At 36.8% G+C, this 24,611-nt stretch overlaps 1 protein-coding gene across 1 annotated transcript in view; it reads right to left on the minus strand.

Annotated features, from left to right (window-relative positions):
* Positions 1 to 1,047: 1,047 nt before the first annotated feature.
* Positions 1,048 to 24,611, minus strand: part of LOC114649028 (CTD nuclear envelope phosphatase 1A) — an 85,209-nt gene continuing 61,645 nt past the window's right edge. Inside the window, exons 3-8 of the mRNA XM_028798438.2 lie at positions 19,347 to 19,465; positions 15,192 to 15,263; positions 14,931 to 15,047; positions 13,842 to 13,953; positions 12,491 to 12,575; positions 1,048 to 3,231 (exon numbers count right to left, since the gene is read on the minus strand). Coding sequence (XP_028654271.1) covers positions 3,171 to 3,231; positions 12,491 to 12,575; positions 13,842 to 13,953; positions 14,931 to 15,047; positions 15,192 to 15,263; positions 19,347 to 19,465 — 566 coding nt within the window. The 3' untranslated portion in view covers positions 1,048 to 3,170. The remainder of the gene's footprint in view (positions 3,232 to 12,490; positions 12,576 to 13,841; positions 13,954 to 14,930; positions 15,048 to 15,191; positions 15,264 to 19,346; positions 19,466 to 24,611) is intronic.

The following is a 24,611-nucleotide window of genomic DNA, read 5'->3' on the forward strand; positions in this document are numbered from 1 at the left end:
TTGTATATACTGGTTTTGCATTTGCCACATGGTTGGAGGTAAGATGGAGGAATGCATGTTAAATACCTTTTTTTTTTTACTGGAACAGTTGTGCCATACGGACTATGCTCATAGCCACTGCACTTAGCAATAGGCGCATGTTAGTCTTCTTTGGGTCTTCTTTGAGCTTCACCCAACTTTCCTTCTCTCCCTTTGCTTCTGCAGACTTTTTATTTCCATCAAGTGACACACCAATTTTTCCTTTGTAAAGACTTGATACATTACAATGTCCCATTTACTAGTACATTTTTTAAGCCAAACAAAAAGAAGGAAAAAAAAAAAAAAAACATGTCGGCTAATTTTAATCTTTCTTCCATGTTATCAAATTGTAATCACATCTTTGATGGCAATTTTGAGATTTGGAGGGTATTTAGTTTTTCTATTGTGGGAGATTTTTAACCCTAAATATCGAAATGTCGTTTTTTTTTTTTTAGCAGATACCAACAACTCTTCCAAATTTTAGCTTTTTAACTAAATGAGAAATAGTGTTTTTGTTGACTAGTGAGTGAGTCAGTCACTCAACTTTGCATTTATATGAGAGAGAAAAAGAGACCTATAAGCCGAAAACACATAACTGGTTCATGAGACAGCCTTTAAAATGCAAGGAGTGGTAGAGCTGTAGAACTAAGGTTTACTCACAACAACAAATTTCTTCCTCAGTGATTGTAATAAGATACAATATACAATATTGGTGAAGCGAAACCTTACCCTTTGTTTAAATGTGCTATTAAAACATTCAGAATGATAGGGAGAAATACTAGAGTTTGTGCAAAATAAAGGATTTTTCTTTTGCTCAAACCATTCCCCAACAAAAACAGCACCAAATTATCTGAAAATGAGAACATGTCAATGTCAATTGGCATTGATATTCACTATACTCCATTTGACTTAAGAGACCACATATCTGGCCAACACCAAGAAGTTAAAGTAGTGAATTTATTGTTAAAAAAAAAAAAAAAAAAAAAGTATTTTGAACAGCTGTCATTAAAGGATGATTAAACACACCTCAAGTTTTCTTTCTTTTTTATTATTTAATGAAACTCAAGACAAACCTGTCCTGATAATATAAGCACAACCAGCTGGTATTGGTAAACAGTCCTCTTTGTGAAATTGGGGCATGTTGCAGTGCAAGTCTTCACTGTAGCAACATTTCCTTAACCTAACATTCTGGCTTAAAAAAAATACAAAGAAAAGAAAAGAAGCTACCTCTAAAGGTGGTGGGATCTGTGGAGAGGCAGGAAGGGAACGGGCTTGAAATCTGCAGACTGGATGCCATAATTTTTATAAGGGATTGTAAAGTGACAAAGTAGCATCCTTCAACTTTGCTCACTGCCACACTATAGAAGACAACTGGCATAGGCCTATTTTAGCACCATCTGCAAACCTGCGGTATCAAGGGATTTGTGTGCAAGACTGCTAATTTTTGAGCTCATTTGAATAATTTTTAAAAACAATTTTATAATCGGCGCAAACTTCAAGACTGATGGGTATGCTCTCTCAGGTAAGGCGAGACATTAGTGGCAACACAATTATGGCTATGTCTCCCCTGCTAAATGTTCTTAGCAGCTAAACTTAATACTTTCTTGTGTGCTGTAAAGCTGAATTTCAGTAAATGGATTTACCTGCACTCTCTGGTCTAAATCCTCAAAAGACAATGTGGCTCCAGTAACAAATATTCCACAATATGTGAACATACTGTATTTAAATTAATTGTCTCATTAACAATACCACCCAGGTAAAATCAATTTTAGTAAAATTGCTTGAACCTATTAAACAGTTGCTAAGCTCATGGTCAGTCTTTGGTTTAACTGCTGCCAACATAAATAAAATGTAAAATGGTTAGGCTGTTGGTCAAGAGATAGTCTGAAAGAAAAAAAAAAAAAGTGGGCACCTAAAGACAAAAAATACAATCTTTAAATCATGCAAATCGTTGACATCCCATCCTGCTAAAACAGGAATAATGCCCAAACTAACAAAGACAGCTATGAAAATTGAAACCATGGCAGTACTACCTGTGACACAAAACTGTTCACAAGCAACTGGGCTCTGATGTGCTGCAGGGAGGAGACCTAGGCTGTTTGCACATACAAACATTGTTTTATTTAGCTTCACTGGATTTACCTTGCTTTGATTAATAATCATGAAGTTAGGGGAGAAAAGGCAAAAAAACCCAACAAAATAAAAAGAAAAAAAAAACAAAAAAACAAAAGCAGTTGCCCACACCTGGTGTAAAGAACTGCATGCATTTACTACCTGTGGGCAAACAGAAACCTGAATGCAATTTTAAGGATGGAATATTCAATCTTTAGAAAATGTGTCTATTTTAATATAATTTTTCCACGCCATTTTAATTGTTTCCTGACGTGCCCGTTTGTGAGGGGAACAGAAAAAGATACAAATTCCATACAGAAGCAGTATTACAATTCCACTGTTCCTTTGACGGTCCTGTGTATTTTCCTTCTTTTCCTCTTGTACCAGCTACCATTTAAAATATTCCTTTTTGTTAGCAACGTAACCAATCCAGACATCTGCACAGTCTGCTGCAGGGCTTGCTGGCCTCGTGTTTTAATTGTGCATTAAGTCTTATCCTGAACTCATAACACCATAAAATGTCCCCAAAGCCTACTGTCTTTTTTGTGCAAAGTAGTTTAGAGGCTTTAAGCGGTTGTCCTTCAAGTTCACATCTACAGAAGTGGCAACCTTGTTAATGTGTGTCTTTTTCAATAAAAATCTGAGCTGTAATAAGGGAAAGGGAAGCATTGAAAGGGGTGCCCCTATGGGGTACTTTGTCCAATATAATGTATATGATATATAGGATGTTGGGGAGAAAAAGCCATGGTGGGAATAAGAAAGCATTTGCACAGTACCAAATCTTCTTGGTGCAGTCTTTTTGAAAGGGTGGGGAAGATTTTGTCCCAGAAAACACAGCTCCATAACAGGATAGGTGTATAAGGCAGGAGGCTCAAAGTCTTCTCCAGACAGGTCACAAGCTCTGTGACAGGCATTGAAACAAACAAACCAACCAGAGAGATGAAAATGGAATCAAAAGCCACCAGGATTTTTTCACAGGAGTAGCAAAAGGGTGGACTGGAGAGAAAGTGGTGGTCTCTTTGCCTGGATTGCTCATGTGACTACCAGAGCCGGTGCTGATGTAAATTCCGACTGAGGACTGATCGGACATCTGCTGTAAATCTGGTAAGAGGAAGAGGGGGAAAAAATGAATGCAACATATTTAAGTACAATTAGGAGACAGTCTTATCAGAAGATAATTCAATTCTGTGCAGTTCCTTTATAACAAAGTATCCTTCAATTATCAGTATTCTATCAAATCTGTTTAAGATTTTTGTAAATCACTCAAAACCCTTCCAGAGGTTAAAGGTATGGCTAAATAGCTATGCATACACAGAAATGTGAAAAACACATTTAATTATCAGAACTCATTGGACAGGTAAACTAATGTGTACTAGGAACTTGTCTTGATAGTATTGGTGCAACATACAAGGACAACACAGAATACAAAAGAGAAATATACAGTGCATGCGGAAAGTATTCACAGCGCATCAATTTTTCCACATTTTGTTATGTTACAGCCTTATTCCAAAATGGATTAAATTCATTTTTTTCCTCAGAATTCTACACACAACACCCCATAATGACAACGTGAAATACAGTTTACTTGAGGTTTTTGCAAATTTATTAAAAATAAAAAAACTGAGAAATCACATGTGCATAAGTATTCACAGCCTTTGCTCAATACTTTGTTGATGCACCTTTGGCAGCAATTACAGCCTCAAGTCTTTTTGAATATGACGCCACAAGCTTAGCACACCTATCCTTGGCCAGTTTCGCCCATTCCTCTTTGCAGCACCACTCAAGCTCCATCAGGTTGGATGGGAAGTGTCGGTGCACAGCCATTTTAAGATCTCTCAAAAGATGTTCAATCGGATTCAAGTCTGGGCTCTAGCTGGGCCACTCAAGGACATTCACAGAGTTGTCCCGAAGCCACTCCTTTGATATCTTGGCTGTGTGCTTAGGGTCGTTGTCCTGCTGAAAGATGAACTGTCGCCCCAGTCTGAGGTCAAGAGCGCTCTGGAGCAGGTTTTCATCCAGGATGTCTCTGTACATTGCTGCAGTCATCTTTCCCTTTATTCTGACTAGTCTCCCAGTTCCTGCCGCTGAAAAACATCCCCACAGCATGATGCTGCCACCACCATGCTTCACTGTAGTGATGGTATTGGCCTGGTGATGAGCGGTGCCTGGTTTCCTCCAAACGTGACGCCTGGCATTCACACCAAAGAGTTCAATCTTTGTCTCATCAGACCAGAGAATTTTCTTTCTCATGGTCTGAGAGTTGTGTGAAGCGGCTGGGATGGGAATCAGCACCTCCAAATCCAAGACCATGGTCCTCAGCCGGAAAAGGGTGGAGTGCCCTATCAGGGTTGGTAGCGAGATCCTGCCCCAAGTGGAGGAGTTCAAGTATCTCGGGGTCTTGTTCACGAGTGAGGGAAGAATGGAGCGTGAGATCAACAGGTGGATCGGTGCGGCATCCGCAGTAATGCGGGCTCTGCATCGGTCTGTCGTGGTGAAAAAGGAGTTGAGCCACAAGGCGAAGCTCTCAATTTACCAGTCGATCTATGTTCTTACCCTCACCTATGGTCATGAGCTATGGGTAGTGACCGAAAGAACAAGATCGCGAATACAAGCGGCTGAAATGAGTTTCCTCCGCAGGGTGTCTGGGCTTTCCCTTAAAGATAGGGTGAGAAGCTCAGTCATCCGGGAGGGGCTCAGAGTAGAGCCGCTGCTCCTCCGCATTGAGAGGAGTCAGATGAGGTGGCTCGGGCATCTGATCAGGATGCCTCCTGGACGCCTCCCTGGTGAAGTGTTCCGGGCACGTCTAACCGGGAGGAGGCCCCGGGGAAGACCCAGGACACACTGGAGGGACTATGTCTCTCAGCTGGCCTGGGAACACCTTGGGATTCTCCCGGAAGAGCTAGAAGAAGTGGACGGGGAGAGGGAAGTCTGGGCATCTCTGCTCAAGCTGCTGCCCCTGCGACCCGACCTCAGATAAGCGGAAGAGGATGGATAGATGGTCTGAGAGTCCTTCAGGTGCCTTTTGGCAAACTCCAGGCGGGCTGCCATGTGCCTTTTACTAAGGAGTGGCTTCCGTCTGGTCACTCTACCATACAGGCCTGATTGGTGGATTGCTGCAGAGATAGAAGAACCTTCCAGAAGGACAACCCTCTCCACAGAGGACCTCTGGAGCTCTGACAGAGTTACCATCGGGTCCTTGGTCACCTCCTTGACTAAGGCCTTTCTCCCCCGATCGCTCAGTTTAGATGGCCGGCCAGCTCTAGGAAGAGTCCTGGTGGTTTCGAACTTCTTCCACTTACAAATGATGAAGGCCACTGTGCTCATTGAGACCTTCAATGCAGCAGAAATTTTTCTGTAACCTTCCCCAGATTTGTGCCTCGAGACAATCCTATATCGGAGGTCTACAGACAATTCCTTTGACTTCATGCTTGGTTTGTGCTCTGACATGAACTGTCAACTCTGCGGCCTTATATAGACAGGTGTGTGCCTTTCCAAATCATGTCCAATCAACTGAATTTACCACAGGTGGACCTCAATTAAGCTGCAGAAACATCTCAAGGATGATCAGGGGAAACAGGATGCACCTGAGCTCAATTTTGAGCTTCATGGCAAAGGCTGTGAATACTTATGTACATGTGCTTTCTCAATTTTTTTATTTTTAATAAATCTGCAAAAATCTCAAGTAAACTTTTTTCACGTTGTCATTATGGGGTGTTGTGTGTAGAATTCTGAGGAAAAAAATGAATTTAATCCATTTTGGAGTAAGGTTGTAACATAACAAAATGTGGAAAAAGTGATGCACTGTGAATACTTTCCGGATGCACTGTAGGAAGATAAAATATAAAATGGAAATATGATGCAAGGGCAATACAAAAAAAGAGATAGTAGGATTAAAATGTCTAGACAGTCTAGTGTGCAGGTATACATAGATACTGAGCAGAAGCTCAGGGGGGACATTTAGGTGATGTGTTATTTAAGCTTTCACTGCATGATGACGTTTTCTGAAGGGAAGTCCTTGCAACAGGTGATGACCTGGGTGAGTCGGATGAGCAATGATCTTTGCAGCCCTCTTCCTTACCCTGGACTCATATAGGACTTCAATGGATGGTCAGTCATAGCCTACGATCCTTTCATAGGCACTGATGATGCGTTGCAGATTGAACTTAGCCTGAACAGAGGCAGCACCAAACCAGACAATTATAGATGAGGTCAGAATGTACTTGATGATGGCTGTGTAGAAATGAACCCATATTGTTTGAGGGAAATTGAATTTCCTCAGCTGACACAAAACGATCATTTTCTGATGGTTTTTTTTAATAATGAATGTGATGTTATTGTCCCACTTATGGTTTTGTGACAGCATAGTGCCCAGAAACTTAAATGATTCTGTCATTATTATGGCTGTACCTCAATGTCAGATTTTCCATTTCTTGTTTGTATATGGACTCATCACTGTATGAAATGAGGCCTATTAGTGCTTAAGAAGTTTAACAGACAAATCACCAGAGGTAGACTTATTTGCTTGAAGTGACAAGTATAATGAGGAAAGGACACATCACTGTGGTGCACCAGTACTAAGGGTTAATGGGTCAGAGATGTGTGTGCCCAAATGCATTTACTGTTTCCTATCTGTAAGAAAGTCCGAGTTCCATTTGCAGATTGAACTTGGAAGGCTGAACTGAGTGAGTTTCTTATCTAGGAGCTCTGGGATGATTGAAAGCAGAATGATAGTCCAGAAACAAGATCCTCACATATGTCTGTAGCTTATCAAGGTGTTGGTAAATAAAACTCAGACCTAAATTCACTGCATCATTCATAGACCGGTTGGCACTGTATGCAAACTGAAAAGGGTTCTGGAAGTGTTTTGCAGCTTTCTTGTGGTAATTCATAAGGTGTACAAAGGTCTTCATTACCACTGTGGTTAAAGCTACAGGTCTATAATAGTCAGGTAAGCTTGTGACCTTTGATTTTTTTGCTACTGGAATGATGTTGGAGTCAGGCGTGAACAGTGCATACACAGATCCAGAGATTGGTTGAAAATGTCTGCAAATGGTGTAGACAATCTGTCCATTATGGACAGTGCTCGAGTGTGAAGTGGTAAATTTTTAAGGGCATTTTTAAAATCTTGCTTTTTGAACTAGCTGCAGACGTCTTTTGCAGTGATGACAGGAGAGGGGAAACTGAGGAGTATAGAGTGGTAACAGTGAGACCATCAGGTAGACTTATGTCCCATTGTCTTTCAAAACGACCATAAAACTGATTAGCCAGAAAGAAGATAAGCAGAACTGCTTGATGTTAATTTCTTGTAGTTACTGACCTGTTTAAGGCCTCTTCCGACTAATGTGCAGTCATCTGCAGACAATTCTTCCTGCAGCTTATCTGAGTGCTTTCTTTTCGTACCTCTGATCCCTTTGTCTAAGATATACTTGGCTTTCCTGTATTCCTCACGACCGCTAGATCCGAAAGAACACTCTTTGACCTGGCGTAGTCGTGTGAGCTCTGGGGTGAACTAAGGTTTATCATTGCTAAACTTCACAAAAGTTTTTGTTGAAATGCAAACATTCTCACAAAAACTAATACAGTATATGAAGTTACAGCATCAGTGTATTTGTGTAAGTTAGAGATGGCAGTCTTGAAGGCACTCCGGTCTGCACAGGCAAAGCAGTCCTGAAGCTCCTCTGTTGCCTTGCTGGTCCACTTTCTACAGTAAATGTTCTTTACTAACTTTACCATTTTCAGCTTTTGTTTGTAAGCAAGAATAAGGTGAATCATAGAATGGTTATAAATACCAAATGGGGGGCGGGGATGGTTCTGGCACAGGAGAAGGCATGATAAGCATCCTCGATATCAGCATAGCAGTGATCTAGAATATTTCCATCTCTGGCATTTATTTGCTGTTGATATTTAACGACATGGCTAAAACTGACATGATTAAAATTGCCCAAAATAATGATTAGTGAGTCTGGGTTTTCTTTTTCAATCTCAGTGATAACATCAGTGAGTTGCCACTAGACTTCGTGAGCATTAGCATAAGGACAAATGTAAACACCAGCTAGAATTACTCAGAAAAAAATCAGAAATGCAATGCATTGCCTATATTCAGTGTGTCAAAACAATTCACAAAGTATAATGCAAATGCAACAAAAAGGCATCTAATATCAGTCTGCATCAAGAAAATAGTGCTCACTGCTACGGATGTTTTGGACTGAATGACCACTCACTCAATGAAAACATTAAGAACACACTTTAACCACTTCTTTTATTGCTTCTCTCCCTCATCCATGTTAAATTCTACACTGAAACACCAAGTTTCAAGTTGCAGTTAGTCCCAGGTAACTCACCGGTACACTCATATACAGTCATGTGAAAAAGAAAGTACACCCTCTTACAGTTCTGTGGTTTTATGTATCAGGAAATAAAAAAAAAAAAATCTGGTCCTTTCCAGGTTCTAAAATTATTCAACTCTAACCTCAGAGGTAAAAGACACAATAGATTCCACCATGTTATTATTTATTTTACAAAATATAAAGGCAAAATGGAAAAGCCATGTGTGAAAAACTAAGTACATCCCATCATCCAATAGTTTGTAAAACCACCTTTAGCAGCAATAACTTGAAGTAATAATTTTTTGTATGACTATCAGTTTCTTACATCGTTGTTTCAGGTCATTGAGGTTTGCGGATAATCGTTTATGCAAAGCTCTCTTAAGGTCCTGTCACTGCATTTCAATTGGGTTGAGGTCTGGACTTTGACTAGGCCATTGAAACACCTCGATTCTTTTCTTTTTCAGACATTCTATTGTAGACTTGCTGATGTACTTGGGATTATTGTCCTGTTGCATGACCCAGTTTTGGCTAAGCTTTAGCTGTCAGAGAGATGGCCTTACATTTGACTCCAGAATACTTTGGTATACAGAGAAGTTCATGGTTGACTCAATGACTGCAAGGTGCCCAGGTCATGTGGCTACAAAACTAGCCCAAACCATCAACCCTTCACTACCCATGATTGATAGTTGGTATGTGGTATTTGTGCTGATATACTATTTGGTGTTCACCAAAAATGGCACTGAGCATTATGGCCCAACATCTGTATTTGGATCTAATCTGTCCAAAGGAAATTGTTACAGAAGTCTTGTGGTTTGTTCAGATGCAACTTTGCAATCCTAAGCTTTGCTGCCATGTTCATTTTAGAGACTTTCTCCTAGCAACACTTTCAAACAAGCCATACTTGTTCAGTCATGCTCTAATTGTACTATCATAAACTTTAACATTTAATCTGCTGAGGCCTATAGAGTCTGTGATGTAGCTCTTTGTTTTTTTCCAATTTCTATGAGCATTGCATGGTGTGAATTTGCTGGAACGTCCACTCCTGGAAAGATTGGCAACTGTCTAGAATGTTTTCCACTTGTGAATAATCTTTCTCACTGTAGAATGTAACTCTTCCCAAATTGATGGACAGCAACAATTGTTTCTGAGATCATTGCTGATGTCTTACCTCCTTGACATTGTATTAACACACACCTGAATGCTACAGACCAGCAAACTGTCAAAACCTCTGCTTTTATACAGGTTATATAATCAATCAAGTGTTTTGGATTAGCAGCCCCTGGATATTACTTACCATCTTAATTTCTATGAAAGCAGCAAGGGTGCACTTAAGCTTTCACACACTGTTTCTGCCTTTTGGCTTAGTTTTTGTTAAATAATGACAGTGTAATATGTCAGATGTTGTTGGGTTACATTTACCTAATTTTAAGACATGCTAAGGACCAGATGATTTTTTATTATGTCCTTATGTAAAACTTTAGAATTAAAAGATGATGTACTTTCTTTTTCACATGACTATATATACAGTTGCTATGTATATCTCTTGTTAGTGGCAGTCAGTTGCTGATATGTTAAATGTGGTCTGTTATTCCAGGCTATCCAACTACATTCAATAAATACTTACGTACTTAATATGATGTATTATAAGATAAATGTTTGACAATTCATTTAAAAATGAAGGGCAAAAAATGTACATTATATACTGTTACATTGAACAATATTATCCAAATTTAGACAATCAAATTAAATCTACAGTTAAAATAGTCAGCTACATGACTCTGCAGTCTGTAATGCACTATTTGAGGAAATTCTTCCTGGTTTCCATCATGAAGGTACATGCCCTTAATTTTAAACAATGCCCTCATGTATGTAATTTAAATGAAAAAAATCATAGTGTACCAAGAAAACAAGTCATACCCCAGTAGAACAAATCTGAATCCAACACTCAAATGTTTTATCTGTAGCCTCATCTGACAAGGGCAAATCCACCAGCTTTTGCCATTCCTCAGTGTACTCCCATTAGATGATCTCTCTTGTCATGACCACCATTTACTCACAATTACTTAGGACACACCCCATTAACAGCTGTCATGTAAGATGATCAAATTAACCAGGGGTGTCGAACTCCGGTCCTGGAGGGCCGCAGTGGGTGCAGGTTTTCATTCTAACCATCTCCTTAATTAGTGATCAGTTTTTGCTGCTAATTAACTTCTTTTGCCTTTGTTTTAATTGACATGACTCAGACCCCTTAGTTGTTTCTTTGTCCTTAATTAGCAGCCAAACAATAATGAGACACAAAACAAGCAGCCACATGACCAGCTCCCCTGTGCCCATCACACAATAGCTGAAAATAAAGAAGGGTGAAGGTTTCAGTAAAACAGACAATCAACAGTTTTGGAAATGTCTGCTGTGGCAACGCGAGAGCAGCAACAAGCTATGGAATTAAATGACGGGTTCAATTAACAACAAGAATCAGCATCTCATTAAGAAACTGGTTGGAGTGAAATTGGTTGGAGTTTGAATCCCCAGTTTAATTGGTCATCTGTTGGCTCGTTTCACGTCTAATTTCTGTTTGGCTGTCATTTAATGAAGTAAAGAATCAATTCAGAGGACTGAATCATTAAAACAGGGCTAAAGAAAAGAAGTTAATTAGCAGTGAAAATTAGTCACTTGTTATGAAAAAGGTTAGAATGAAAACCTGCAGCCCTCCAGGCCTGGAGTTTGACACCTGTGAATTAAGCCTTCACTTCATAAATTTTAAAATAGAAATTTGAAATATTTTAAAGGATCACAAAATGTTTTCCTCTTCATGCAGTACAACACTTAAAAACATACACATCAAAGTGTCTTACCAACTCATGCACAGGGGTTTAAGTCGCATGGTCAAAAGACCAAGAGTAAATAAACAGTTTAGCACGTTTAGATGAGGTGTAGACATGGAATCTAGTTACTATTCTGTTGATATCTACATGAATTACAGCGTGTGTATATAATTCCTTCACAAACCTCCCATAGCATTCCCCTAACAGTACAGATATCACCAACCATACATTTATAATTTGTTTAACCTGTATGTAGCATTTTACACAAAAAAAAAAAACATTTTCAAATGGACTCTCCAGTAATGAAAACTGTCCATGTCTAGTTTGTTTTTGCAAAAGACTCATTCAGCATCTGCTGACACTCAAATTTTAGCATGACTGGCGAATTTTGCAAGTTTACTTACAATAGCCAAAAACGTGATTATAATACATTTTAAAAAGTAACAGTATATAAATAGCTCACTGAAGAATACAACCAATGACCTGATCCAATGTAGCCCACTGTTATTTTTTGTAATATTTGTCTCCTGTCTACTAATCAGTTTGGGAAATTACCACATACAGGATACCAATGTTTTCTACTTTTGAGGAGGGGTTAATCTTCAGTATGTATCCATATAAAAGTGTGTAAAAAGCTTTGTCTTGAGCTGCTCTTCAAGTTGCTTATTCAAATGATTGTAAAAACATGGTTTTTAAGGACCCTACATGTTTACGTCTATGATAGCTTGTGAAAGTTTGCTTTCATTATTTGTACTTCTGTGAGGAAGAAGAAGTCTTAAGAAGCTGAAACTAGAAGTAAACCACAAGTTCTGATAAAGACAGGAGCCAGCTTCTAATGACATTGGATGCAGCAAAAGCCTAAAGACACTGTAATCAGAGACAATGTTTCAAACTAGGCAACTAGTGTGGAAGCAAATTATGATGACTAATACTCCAATTCACTTTTTGGTTGGAGCTTGTAATAGGGAAATACCGCGAGAACTATATGACTTTATGAAATAGTTTCCAAATAATATATTACCACAAGTTGTACTGTGCATCATGCTATTAATCTAAATCATAAATATTTAGTTCAATATTGACCTATATTATTTTGAATTAATTTGCTTGGTGTTTGTGTGCTCCTATGACCAAATGACAAGAAGTCTGACAATTGTTCTTTGTCAAAAACAGCAAAAAATGTAAGTCAGAAAGAAAAAGAAAGAAAAATACCTCAGTGCATCCAGCATAGGTAACAGGTTAAGAAGTGCTGTGTCACTGGGATCACTAAACCAAGATTTTATTGGTATTGCATTATCTGAAAAAGAATACAACACATGGTTATCATAGTCTGTCAATACTGCAAATAAGAGAAAGTGATGGTTAATCTTGAATTTTTTGCATTATTTCTATTTAGCTTTAAATAAGTATCATCCAGTGAGAAAGCAGTATTAAGCTCTAAATAACTAGGAAATCTGACATGGTCTATTTAAATGGTCATATTGAAACTACAAAGGCTCACTGCTTCACAACAAAATATGGGCAAAATTAAAAACAACCAACCTAAAAAAATCCAGGAGAAAATCTAATTACTAAATTTCTATTTAGATGACCAAATAAGAAAAGTTTCTTATTTAACTTTCAATGAAGACTGGCCAATTTTACAAGTTATTTAATGCATAAAAAGGAAAGGTCTCATTAATCCTTAGTCATGAATGAAGACTACACAAATCATGTTTGAGAGGTTAGAGTTTGACTGTTTGACTATATGCAGGTGGTATTTCTTGGTGTTTCAAATCAAAGTGTCTAAAATTCTCTGTTGGTTAGGGTTTAGATAACACAAATATTTGAACATGAATATTTTTCACTCCTTTGGTTCCCCTCATTAAGAATTACCTTTTTTCCTAAAATATAGCACAGAACATTACTATTTGTGACTTGTCATATATTACTTTCACAATTTGCAAATAACCTCCATAATTTCAAATCTATATCTTATTATTGGTCTTCCTTGTTAAAATGTTCTATCCTATCTGCATTTTAATGTAAGAGGCAACTATTTATATACTCTTATTTACTGCACATTAATAAAACAGTCAATAAGTGGTATTAAAAACTAAGTTAAGTATTTGCCTGATCAAACAAGTCTCTTAAGGATATTTACTCTGTCTAAAATGGAATGCAAAAAAATTTTAATCGTATTTTTTGTAAAAATTGATGTATTTGTATGGAATGATTACAATAAAATCAATAAAATAAAAATAAAAAATAAAATGGATTGTAGATATCAAATGCTTATGCCTCCATTGGCTATTAACATAGTAAGATGAAGCATTTTTGGCTCCTTACTGTAACTGAAACCATAGTTTATAAAAATTAATAAAGGTTTCTACACTGTTTATTCTGTGTACTATTGTTTGGAGGTATACCGTATTGCTGTGGAGACAGAATTAACTCACTTATAAAAATAATTTTCAATTCACATTAATGCAGCAGTTTTATAATTCTCTCTCTTTTTTTTTTTTTAATACTTACTTGCAACAAAAAACAAAGATGTTTAATAAAAACTAAACTTGTTCCTTACCTGGATGGCTGCGATATGCTCCTGGAGAGTTGTCTAAAATGACAATGCTTGAAAGATCATGATGTACTACCGATAAGTCTTTAATATAGCTACCCATTTCCAACGTACAGTGCTGTAAAGAAAACATTAAGGAAGCTTTCAGTCCTGAGAAAGAAGAAGCATTTTATAGCACTGCTAAAAAGAATTTGCAGCCTCCTTGTCTTTTTTTCCTTTTTAACATTTGAATACTTGCACAGTACATACTGTATATTACAGTCTTATCTAAATCTCTATAATAAAAGATTCTATAGTAAAAAACAGCACTAGCACTGCATAAATATTTGAAACTCATCTAATATTCCTATGTGAAGAGAAAATTGACATCCTAGATCTTTATTTTTGATTACTGAGTGTTACATCTTTAAAGAGAGTAAGCCATGTATCACTTCAGTTACCTGAGTAATAGACACTTTTGATTATTACTTAAAGATAATGACAACAAATAATGTAAGAGCTGTAAATTGAATAGGAAATCAACAACACGGTTTCAAGTATCTGCCTATCATGTCATTAAAACAAGAAAAATCCTCAAAACTGAAAATAATTACACTAAGCTACAGACTATTTTATTCTCATTTTTATACTTATATAATCATCTACTGACAACTAAGCTCAGCCTGTATTATCATTAACTTACCAAGTGCCAGGACATGGGTTAACATATGAAAGCCCTCAGGCCCAATTTAAGTTGTATCCAAATGGGAATAAAAATTATAGATTTATTTACAAAGTTCTTTTAGTGAATTCTGCTCAGTCTGGATTTACAACAGAGGCATTCAGTATAATCCTAAAAGTGAACTCCTGATTCAGAGTCCCATTAATATGTTCAACATCAGAAAAGCTAGTTAGGCACAATCTTGCTTTTTAACATTTTTTCTAATGATGGGATTCCCAAGTGCATCACAAAACTTTACACTGAAATCAGTCATTTAAAATATATAAAGAAAGCAATTAAGTACTGTTTTTAAACAACAGATTTCTAAAACCCATAAGAAGAAATAAAATTCAACATGTACAAAACATTGTATATAATGATACAAAATCCACTACCTGTCTATAATATCTTCTCTTCAGAATTCCTCTGTTGTTGTCAAGTTTGTCAGCTACAGCTGAACCATAGATCTCCATGCTGGCGGTAAAAACTACCAGTTCATACCATTGGCTCACCTGTAGAAGAGAAAGTAAATAAATCTATATTTATTTCATATGAAGCAACACTGTGCGCTGTCTCCCAATAGCACTAAGCCAAACTTAAGATTTTTGTTAAAGAGAAAAAAAAAATAATGAGCCATAAGACCAACAGGTACTTACCACTTCCAGAAAGAAGTCAACGTGAGGCCTTTTATGTACAAAAAACCTGACAGGATGTTTATCTATTACAACCTACAACAGAAAGGAAAAAATGATCGAGTCAGTAGTAACAAAATACAGTATTTCTTACAACAGTACAAATATACAGAGACACTATGATTAAACAAATAAAACAAACTTTCACACATAGTTTAAATGATCACGGATGAACAAAGTACAGTATACTGAATCCCTAGGAAGGGGGGTACTTGGAACTCTGTGTTGAAGCTCAAAATTAAAAATTGTCACAAAAGCTTTTCTAAAGACCAGGGCCTGTATCAGTCCACAATCAGATAGGTAGTACACCAATAGGGGAAAAATAGTACTACTGGAGAATGTGTGTTGTAAAGGAAAGGAAATGAGATAAACAGATATATAAAGAGAGGTGTCAAAATACCTCCTACACAGGTTTGATCAGCAGCTACAGGAAGCATTTTGTTGAAGTTACCATTGTTAAAGGAAAATCAAGATTTTTGCAGTTATTTAAAAAATGTTGAGAAAAAATAATTGAAGTCATAGACAACAAAAATCTATTAACTCAAGAGCCCACATCATCACCCCAAACTCAACTGAGAAACTGAATGAAGTGCTTTTAGGCAACACTCACATAAACCTTGTTTAACTTATGGGGCAAACTCGAAATTTGATTATGAATTTGTAAGTCTTGATATCTTGAGTAAAAAAGTTGCATGTAATATTTAGATTGAAATATATTCAAAACAAACATAATAAGGAAACATCACAGAGAAATTTGTCACCCTGTGAAAAATAACTTCACAATCTGCATTTCAGTCCCGCTTATTGGATTTCAAATATCACAAGCTCAGAACTAGAGAAGAAATTGGCAGCGCTCACTGAAGCACCCCCCCTTATTCTGGTACTTTTCTTTCATTATGTCTTTTATTCTGTGCAGGAGGATACCACACTTCATGGATTTAACAATCCCACAAAAATTATATTGTACTTATTCTGATCAAGTAACTAATTTTGGGAAAAAACATCAGCCAAAGTATACACTAGAAGTATACTATTACTGTAGTAATATTAACACCATCAAATAAAGTCAATTCATCAAAGTTGCAGCACTTCCAGGAACAAATGAACTGAAGACAGCAGAATCTCTTTCTACACAATATAGTAATGCATATAAAGAATGAATAATGCACACAAACAACCAAGTTACTATATCCATAGTGCCATAATTCATATTATAATGCAAATTTTTCCACTTGAACAATCAGTTATAGTGTTTCATGACCAAACACAGAACTAATGCTGAAGGGCATAAAAATATTAAAACTTTATTCATCAACATAACTATTGGTTTAAACAAAAATTAATGCAGATGCTGAATGTTGCAAGTACATTAGTACTTGTCAAATTAGAGAAAGTGATTATTAAATGTTATATGTCATAAATTCTCAGTAGGTCAAGACTATTACAGAACTAAAGAGTACAAACCCCTATAAAGGAATATAAAGGTAACAGGGCTAAAAATTTCTGTTCTAACCTTAAGTATATAACAATAAACATATTCAATATATCTGGTCTAGTTCTTTGAGAACAAATCACAGTAGCTTAAGGTTATGGACATGAAACCATAAGGGTGCAGGTACAAATTAAACTGGTCATTGTAAAGCCCCATATTAAAAGCACGCCTCATGTAGCAATGCATCCCTAAACCGTAACACTATCATCACTACCACACTTGAGGTTGTAACTGCGGAAGATAGTGTGAAATATTTTTCCCAGATATAACAGAGTCCATGCTGAACAAAACATTTCTCTTCTGATGCATCCCATGAAATATTGCCTCACAACAGAAAATGATTCTCTTGTGCTGAACACAAAACACTACATCTTTAACAACTTTTGAAAAGAAAGACTACTGTACCAGATTTTTTTCTATTATGAACAATACAGCACTAGCTGTTGTTCAGGAGAGTCTCAAGGACATCAGTAACAAATATTATTTACAAAGGTCTTTGGGCTTTTTTGTGGTCATAATACAATGTACTAACCACTTCACAAAGATGGTAAAAATAAAAGTAAACTTAAATCAAGCATGATTAACTTGAATGTTCAAAATCACCATTTTAAATATTTTTTCATACATAGAAACAATCACAGCAAATCACATCAAATTTGTGTACTGCACAATAACAACTAGACCAGGAACCTGTACTTCCGAAGCACCTTGGAATGATGTTCATTGTAGAAACATAATATAAAAGTGGTAGATATAGAATATGGACATTTTGCAGCCTATCCTAATAAACAACTGGAGCAAAATGAAAGCTTGTTATGTTTTGAGTAAGCTATAACCCAGTGCATTTCCTAATAGTGTTTGTATTTTGTTTCCAAAAATAAATATTTTATTGAAATACACATTTTATATGGAGAAATACTAAAAAATAATTTTAAACAGTGAAAGACAAACTTTGAAAATGCAGATGACCACTTCATTAAAGTCATGCTAACCAAAAACAATTCAAGATATCACATAAAACTGTGATGGTCTGGGTCTGCTCCAAACTCCGTTGTAGCTACTGGGAGCCTTTTAAACCTGGAACCGTCGATAGTCATAGAACGAGATGAGTGAAGCAAATGAGATCACACACTTACAACAAGGGGAAGGTGCAAAAATGTTAAGTGTTTTTATTAAAACAATCCATAACAATGCAAATAGTGCAGCGATTAACAAATTCAATAAATAAATAATCAATAAAATCTGTATAATACGTGGAGGTTAAACAAAGCAATAAATGTTAATAAAAATCACAGGTTTTAAAAATCCATGCAGCAGGAAACTTCCTTTTAAAAGGAAAAAAAAAAAATAAACCCTCACACGCCCTACTACCACCACTTCTAAAAGCCCACATCACCCTGGATAAGAGGAACAGCAGCTTGAGAGGGGAGTCTCACCAATGACCTTCTATATCCAGGCTTGGATTCCTGCTGCAGTCTGTGGCCCTGGCTGGGTGCCAAACCAAGCCTCCCTTCTGCAACTCCCACTGCCACTCTTCGGCCTTAAGCAGGAGTCCACATGAGTAACAGGTCACTCCAGCCACCTAAAGCTGCTCAGCCAGAGTGACTCTATTCAGCCCCTTTGATCACCTGTGATATGCTCTTCTTTGGGGCTCTTTTCCCAGCTACCTGCCTTTCATGAACCAGCTGCCTCTACCATTCTTTCTGTCCTCCTTTCCATTCCTCCCTTTAAACTTTCAACTCTCATTCTATCTCATGTACTTTTCTTTCATCGATCTTCTCCATTCCTTTTTCTGCAATGCAGGCTCTGAATACTGGCTTGATTGGGCACAGTTGTGACCCTCTGCCCACTCCAAGAAGGGAATGTGGCACCCAACTGATCCACTCACAGTTGCACTTGAGTGTGTGTTCAGTCAAGCACTACAATCAGAACCAGAGCAGAGCCATCATGTGCACACCTGAACCCGATGCTGAGCCTACAGCACTAAGAACCACTGATCACAAAAATTCATTTTATTAAACTATAATTATGAAGTTAGTAATGGTCAAAGTAAATAGACCAAGTATTGTTACAAAGCAAATGTAACCAACAACAAAAAACATTCGCATTCAGGAACTCCCTTCCTTATATTTTGTTTCTCTACTAGTTATAAAACCACCCAAATTCACATACATTTTCAAGCTACAGTCAATGGACATGACGAAAGACAGGCCTTTAAATTCTATATTCTGGAGTAACCTCCAAGGAGACAGTTGATATTGGCCACCATACCCTCTAAATGGTCCTAGAAATGTTTAATCTTTTATCCATTATTCTGATTAAAAGGAAAGAAACCTATGGTAGGTTGTAGAAAGCCTGCAATCAAAATAGCTAGCAAAGGTTCGGCTCTTTCATACTAGGACTCCTTTGCTGCCAGCCATGTCATGGTGCCTCTCATTTTAAGAGTCCCAGACTTTGATGATGTCCGGCTTATGACCTCTTCCACCCGCAGTAACATTCAGAGATGGTCTTTTGTTGCCTGGGTGGAATTTTTGTCTTGTGCTGCTCCTGTTTTGTGCACCTTCTCTATCTTATTCCACATTTTCAGTGATACAGTATACATAACTATAGAAAAGCATTACTGTTACCTTTAATATAAAGTCAGGTGGTGTGCCTGGCCGCACTGTGGGCCTCAGAACCCCATCATGATGAGAGTGAATTAACGTCTCATCTAAATCCAGAACCAGAATTTTTCGTTTTACTGCATCTAAGGAGAGAAACCAAAAGATATTGAGATATCTTCTAAAGCATAAACAAAAAACTTGGACCTTACTACAAATTATCTGTCTCTGATAGAAGCTGTGCAGACTGTCTGTGACGTATGTTTAAATAGCAGTATTAACAGGACCACTGGTCTGGGTGTGCAAACAGAGATCTCACTACTCTTTTAATGTTATTAGTTACTGCATTGTTGAAAATATTTATGTGAACGTAAAAGCTATTCAAATACATTTTGATTTTTTGCACAAGTACAGACAATTCTAATTTTAATACTACACATATGACATGACTTTCCATAACGATTTAAAGACTTCGAGTTCAGTATTTTTCAAGTAACAGTTATTTTTTTAAAATCATAGTATACATTAAATTGCCAAGGAAACTTGCATTCTTGAGTGAAACATTTTTCATAAATTTTATACAATACAATGCTTGTTCTTGCAGTTGAAAAACAGAGTCATTTAATCTGGATTTACATACAATGACAATGAAACCACATTCACAAAAATGTGGATTACATTTAGTGGAACAATTAGTTACATTTAAAAGCCATTTACCTTTATTTAGGTTCAGAGTGTACCACAGAACAAAACAGGAAAAGGATTAGTCTCTAAGTTAAACTACACATATAGAAATATGACACAGTATTAACTTCTAAGCTTGATGGTTTGTATTCTTCAGTCACCATGGAGAGCAATTTTGTGAACAGCTTTGACATTCTGGGCATGTTGTGTAAACAAACCTTTACTTCTGAATATTGCCAACTGGCACTGATCAGTATTGTGTCAAAACACAAATAGAAGCCAGCATTTTCTTTTACCTCACAGTTAATCAACCTTGCATCTTGACAGTTTTCTAAGGTCTGAATGTTAAAATTAATTTGTAAGCTGCATAACAGATTTCCAACACTTTTTCACTTTCAAACTAATAATAGCTTTGAATAACATTTTTTTAACTAAATGAAAATGTAAAGTCTATAATTATAGAGGTCTACAAAAACAATTTTTTTTTTCAGGTGCCAATGTTTTTTGAATGGATTTAGGGTATTTTGGGGGTTCTGAATTAAAAAAAATCCCATTACTTTTGCTGAATTGATTCTAGTTTTTGAGATAATGGACATCCATGAAAATAATGCATTCCCCCAATGTGCCTTGTGTGTGATAACAAATGCAATAGATTTTGGTCTGTCTTTTGACTCTTTAACAGTGTCTTAGGTAATGAAATATCCCATATAATTATTTTGTATTTCAATTTGTAGGCCTACAATGCTATAAAAGCGACTTTTTGAAGCCAGAATTCAACTGTGAATTTGCAGAGGAAGGAAGTCTGCTACAGTATGTTTGTCAACCCAGTCTTGGTTTATACCCAAAGAGTTCTGTCTTAATAAGTATATAAATACATGTAAAAATTATGACTTCATCAAGAAGAGACTGCATCAACAATCCTGATGTATTCTGCTACATCTGTGGAGAGTACACGGTTGAAAAACAAAGAAGAAATATCAGACTTTGGGCATCGAGTATACCTGGCTTATTTTGGAGTACAGCTTGGAGACCAGGATAAGTCTTGGGCTCCACATATGGTTTGCAAAACATGTGTGGAGCACCTACGACAGTGGACGAAAGAAAAAGTTTAAACTGTGGTGTGCCAATGGTATAGAGAGAACCGAAAAACCACCATGACGATTGTTATTTTTGTGCTGTAAAGATTAAAGGCTTTAATCGTTACAAGAAAGCGTGGTGGGATTAGCCTGATTTGGAATCAGCAAAATGACCTATTCCACATGGTAATGACGTTCCCATACCAGTGTTTACCAGACAACCAAACCAGCCACTGTCAGACTCTGAAGAGAGGCAGGGATTGGAGTGTATGGCAGGTAGTAGCAGTGGAAGTGAATTTGAGGGATGCTCTTCGATGCCTCAACCATTAAGCCAAAAAGAACTCAATGACCTGATTCGAGACTTACATCTGTCCAAGCAAGCATCTGAATTTTTAGCGTCCAGACTTAATGAACGAAATCTTATAAAGGCGGAAGTTAAAATTACAGCCTATCGGACAGAGAAGAGAGGCTTCTCCCATATTTCAACCAAGAGGAAGAACTTGTATACTGCAATGATATCCCAGGAATTGTACTTCAAATGGGACTAACAGAATATCGACCAGAAGACTGGTGGCTTTTTATAGACAGCTCTATTAGAAGCTTGAAATGTGTTCTCTTGCACAATGGTAACCGTTATGCGTCTCTTCCCATTGCTCAACAAAACTTAAAGAAGAATATGAAAATGTAAAAATCGTATTACAGAAAATCCGTTATCAGGAACATCAGTGGTCGATTTGTGTTGATCTGAAGATGGTGAACTTCTTGCTTGGACAGCAAGCTGGATACACAAAATACCCATGCTTCATGTGCCTCTGGGATAGCAGGGCAAAGCAAGATCATTGGACAAAAGTGTCATGGCCTACAAGGGAAGAAATGATTGTTGGCGCTGCGAATATCATCAATAAGCCGCTGGTGGACAAGAACAAAATCATTCTCCCACCGCTTCATATTAAGCTAGGATTGATGAAGCAATTTGTTAGTGCTTTGGACAAAACGGGTAATTGCTTCAAGTACATTTGTAGATCATTCCCTGGACTGAGCATGGAAAAACTAAAAGCTGGAATCTTTGATTAGTCCTCAGATTCGTAAATTTTACCAAATGCATGAATGACACTGAGGCTTCGGCCTGGAAGAGTTTTGTCTCTGTTGTGAAGAACTACTTGGGTAATCACAGAGCAGACAATTATGAAGAATTGGTGCAAGACATGCTTGCTAACTTCAGAAGTTTGGGAGTTAATATGAGCATAAAGATGCACTCTCTCCATAGCCATTTAAACAGATTTCCACATAACCTTGGAGACTTCAGTTAGGAACAAGACGAGAGGTTCCACCAGGATATGAAGGTGATGGAGAAGAGATATCAAGGCAGATGGGACATACACATGATGGCAGACTACTGTTGGAGTCTCCAATGTGATTGTCCTGATGACACACATAAAAGGAAATAGCATAAACAGCGTTTTTTGAAGCATTGACATTAATAACAATTAATAACTAATTAATATTTAATTAATTAATCAAATCATACATAACTTTTTTCCGGTCACTGTTAGATATTTTTAATTTCTTTTTTGTATGATGTTAGACTGTTTACTTACTAGTTGTAACTAAAATAAAAATATTCTTGCAATTCTGAATACTTTTCAAACGTGTTGCGTTAAATTATTAAATATCTCAGAAACTAGAGCCAATCTAGCAAAACCAAAGTCATATTCTTAATCAGCACCATAAACTTAATATAAAACCGTTCAGACATTGTTGGAACCAAAATCACTGTATACCAGTGAATTATACTGGTGAGTGACATCAATTTAAACTAATAAGACAGTTCTGGACACATTTAAGTCAATTATATCTTGTGGAGAAGCTCATCAAAACAGCTAAAAATTAACAGTAATTAACAGTAAAACATATTTTAGCTGTGACTTAAAATATGTTGTGTCAGAATATATTTGTCTATTATGATGCTGACAAGATTAGCATTTTAAAAGTGAAATCTTGTTTAGACAGGGTAGAACCTTATCTCTCTTAAACTGAGATGCAGAATTGAGCTATACCTTGATAAGTAATAAAATGTACACTGCCATGAGTTAATTCAAAAGAGAATTAAAGAAGAGAGGAGGAAGCCCAGAGGTGCAATTATCTCATACTGTTTATCTCACTCTCTTGCTCAAAACTGGACTTTAAGATAGGAAGATACACTTTGACATCAGTAACGGACTAAACTAAAAACAAACGCAAAAACCACATTAAGGCTTACCCCAGTTTACAAAGCTAATCTGTTCCTGAAAACCACTCCACACAGTAAATTTTCATAACATGAAAACCTAACAACTATTAATTTAAATGGATAATTAATTGTTTCAACATGAAAATTGGAACAATTTGTTTAATAACAGTAGTCATCACAACAAATCCGAAGATAAAAATATGCTTCATAAAATGCTATTTATTAAAGCTATTTACTTATGTTTTATTCACTTCAAATTTGATATTCAAATGGTCTTTCAATCGTTCCTAGACTTTTCCAACTATTTCACTACCTTTTTAGGAGGTATGGTCCTCAGGATAATGCGAGAAGACATGATAAACACACATTAAAAGTTGACTGATCCATAGTATATGAGCAAACAAATACACTTTGCTGGAGCCCAACATATTCTGGCATAACATAATTTAAAAGTCACAGCTAAATATATTTGTCTATTATAATGCTGACTAAGATTAGCATTTTAAAAGTGAAATTTTGCTTAGACAGCATATGTGTACCTGCTTTCAAACAAAAAATTGTACTGTTATTCAAACCAATTTTGGAGTTAGAAGGCTCTAAACGTACAAAAACAAACAAACAAACAAAAAAAACCACACTAAAACATCACACTAATCATTCTCTCTTCTAATCCTATAAATTTGAAGTGTACCAGAAGGATTATGCAGTCAGTGCCCTTTTGAGTGCAGAATCTACCTCTGAAATGACAGATGTGCCAAAGGGCATGTTTGAGCTACCATGGGATCACCCTCCCCTGGAAAGACTACACCAGCATACTTGAACAGAGATTTCAGTAAGCTGCAGAACCTTAGATCCAGGGGGAGAAATGTGGATTTTGTATTGTCATGCAATAAACCAATTCATTTTTCCTTGCACAAATATGTGAGGTATCAAGGGAATCTAGCTATCCTATCTAAATGTACTTTGTGGAGTTGGGAAAAAGCTTATTGTTTTATACACTGGGGTAGTTTTTGGAAGAAGCAGCTTGGACATGTAGTTCCTGGGACTACTGCTGCTGCATGCAATGTGGTTTCTGTATTTACAAAGTAAGAGCTGTATTCAGATACTTTGCATTATAGTTGCAAACATGTTACAGAGGTCTGTTTCCCTGAACAGTGAATATAAAATAATCCGCTAAGATGGTTGTGGAATCTACTTAATACTGATATTACTACTACTAGTTAGCATGCCCATTGCTTACACAAGAGAGAAGAGGAATTTTATCTTGACTGGCCCATGTTCATCTGGGAACTCCATAGTAGA

Source organism: Erpetoichthys calabaricus, chromosome 3, assembly GCF_900747795.2.
Source record: "Erpetoichthys calabaricus chromosome 3, fErpCal1.3, whole genome shotgun sequence".
NCBI lineage: Eukaryota > Metazoa > Chordata > Cladistia > Polypteriformes > Polypteridae > Erpetoichthys > Erpetoichthys calabaricus.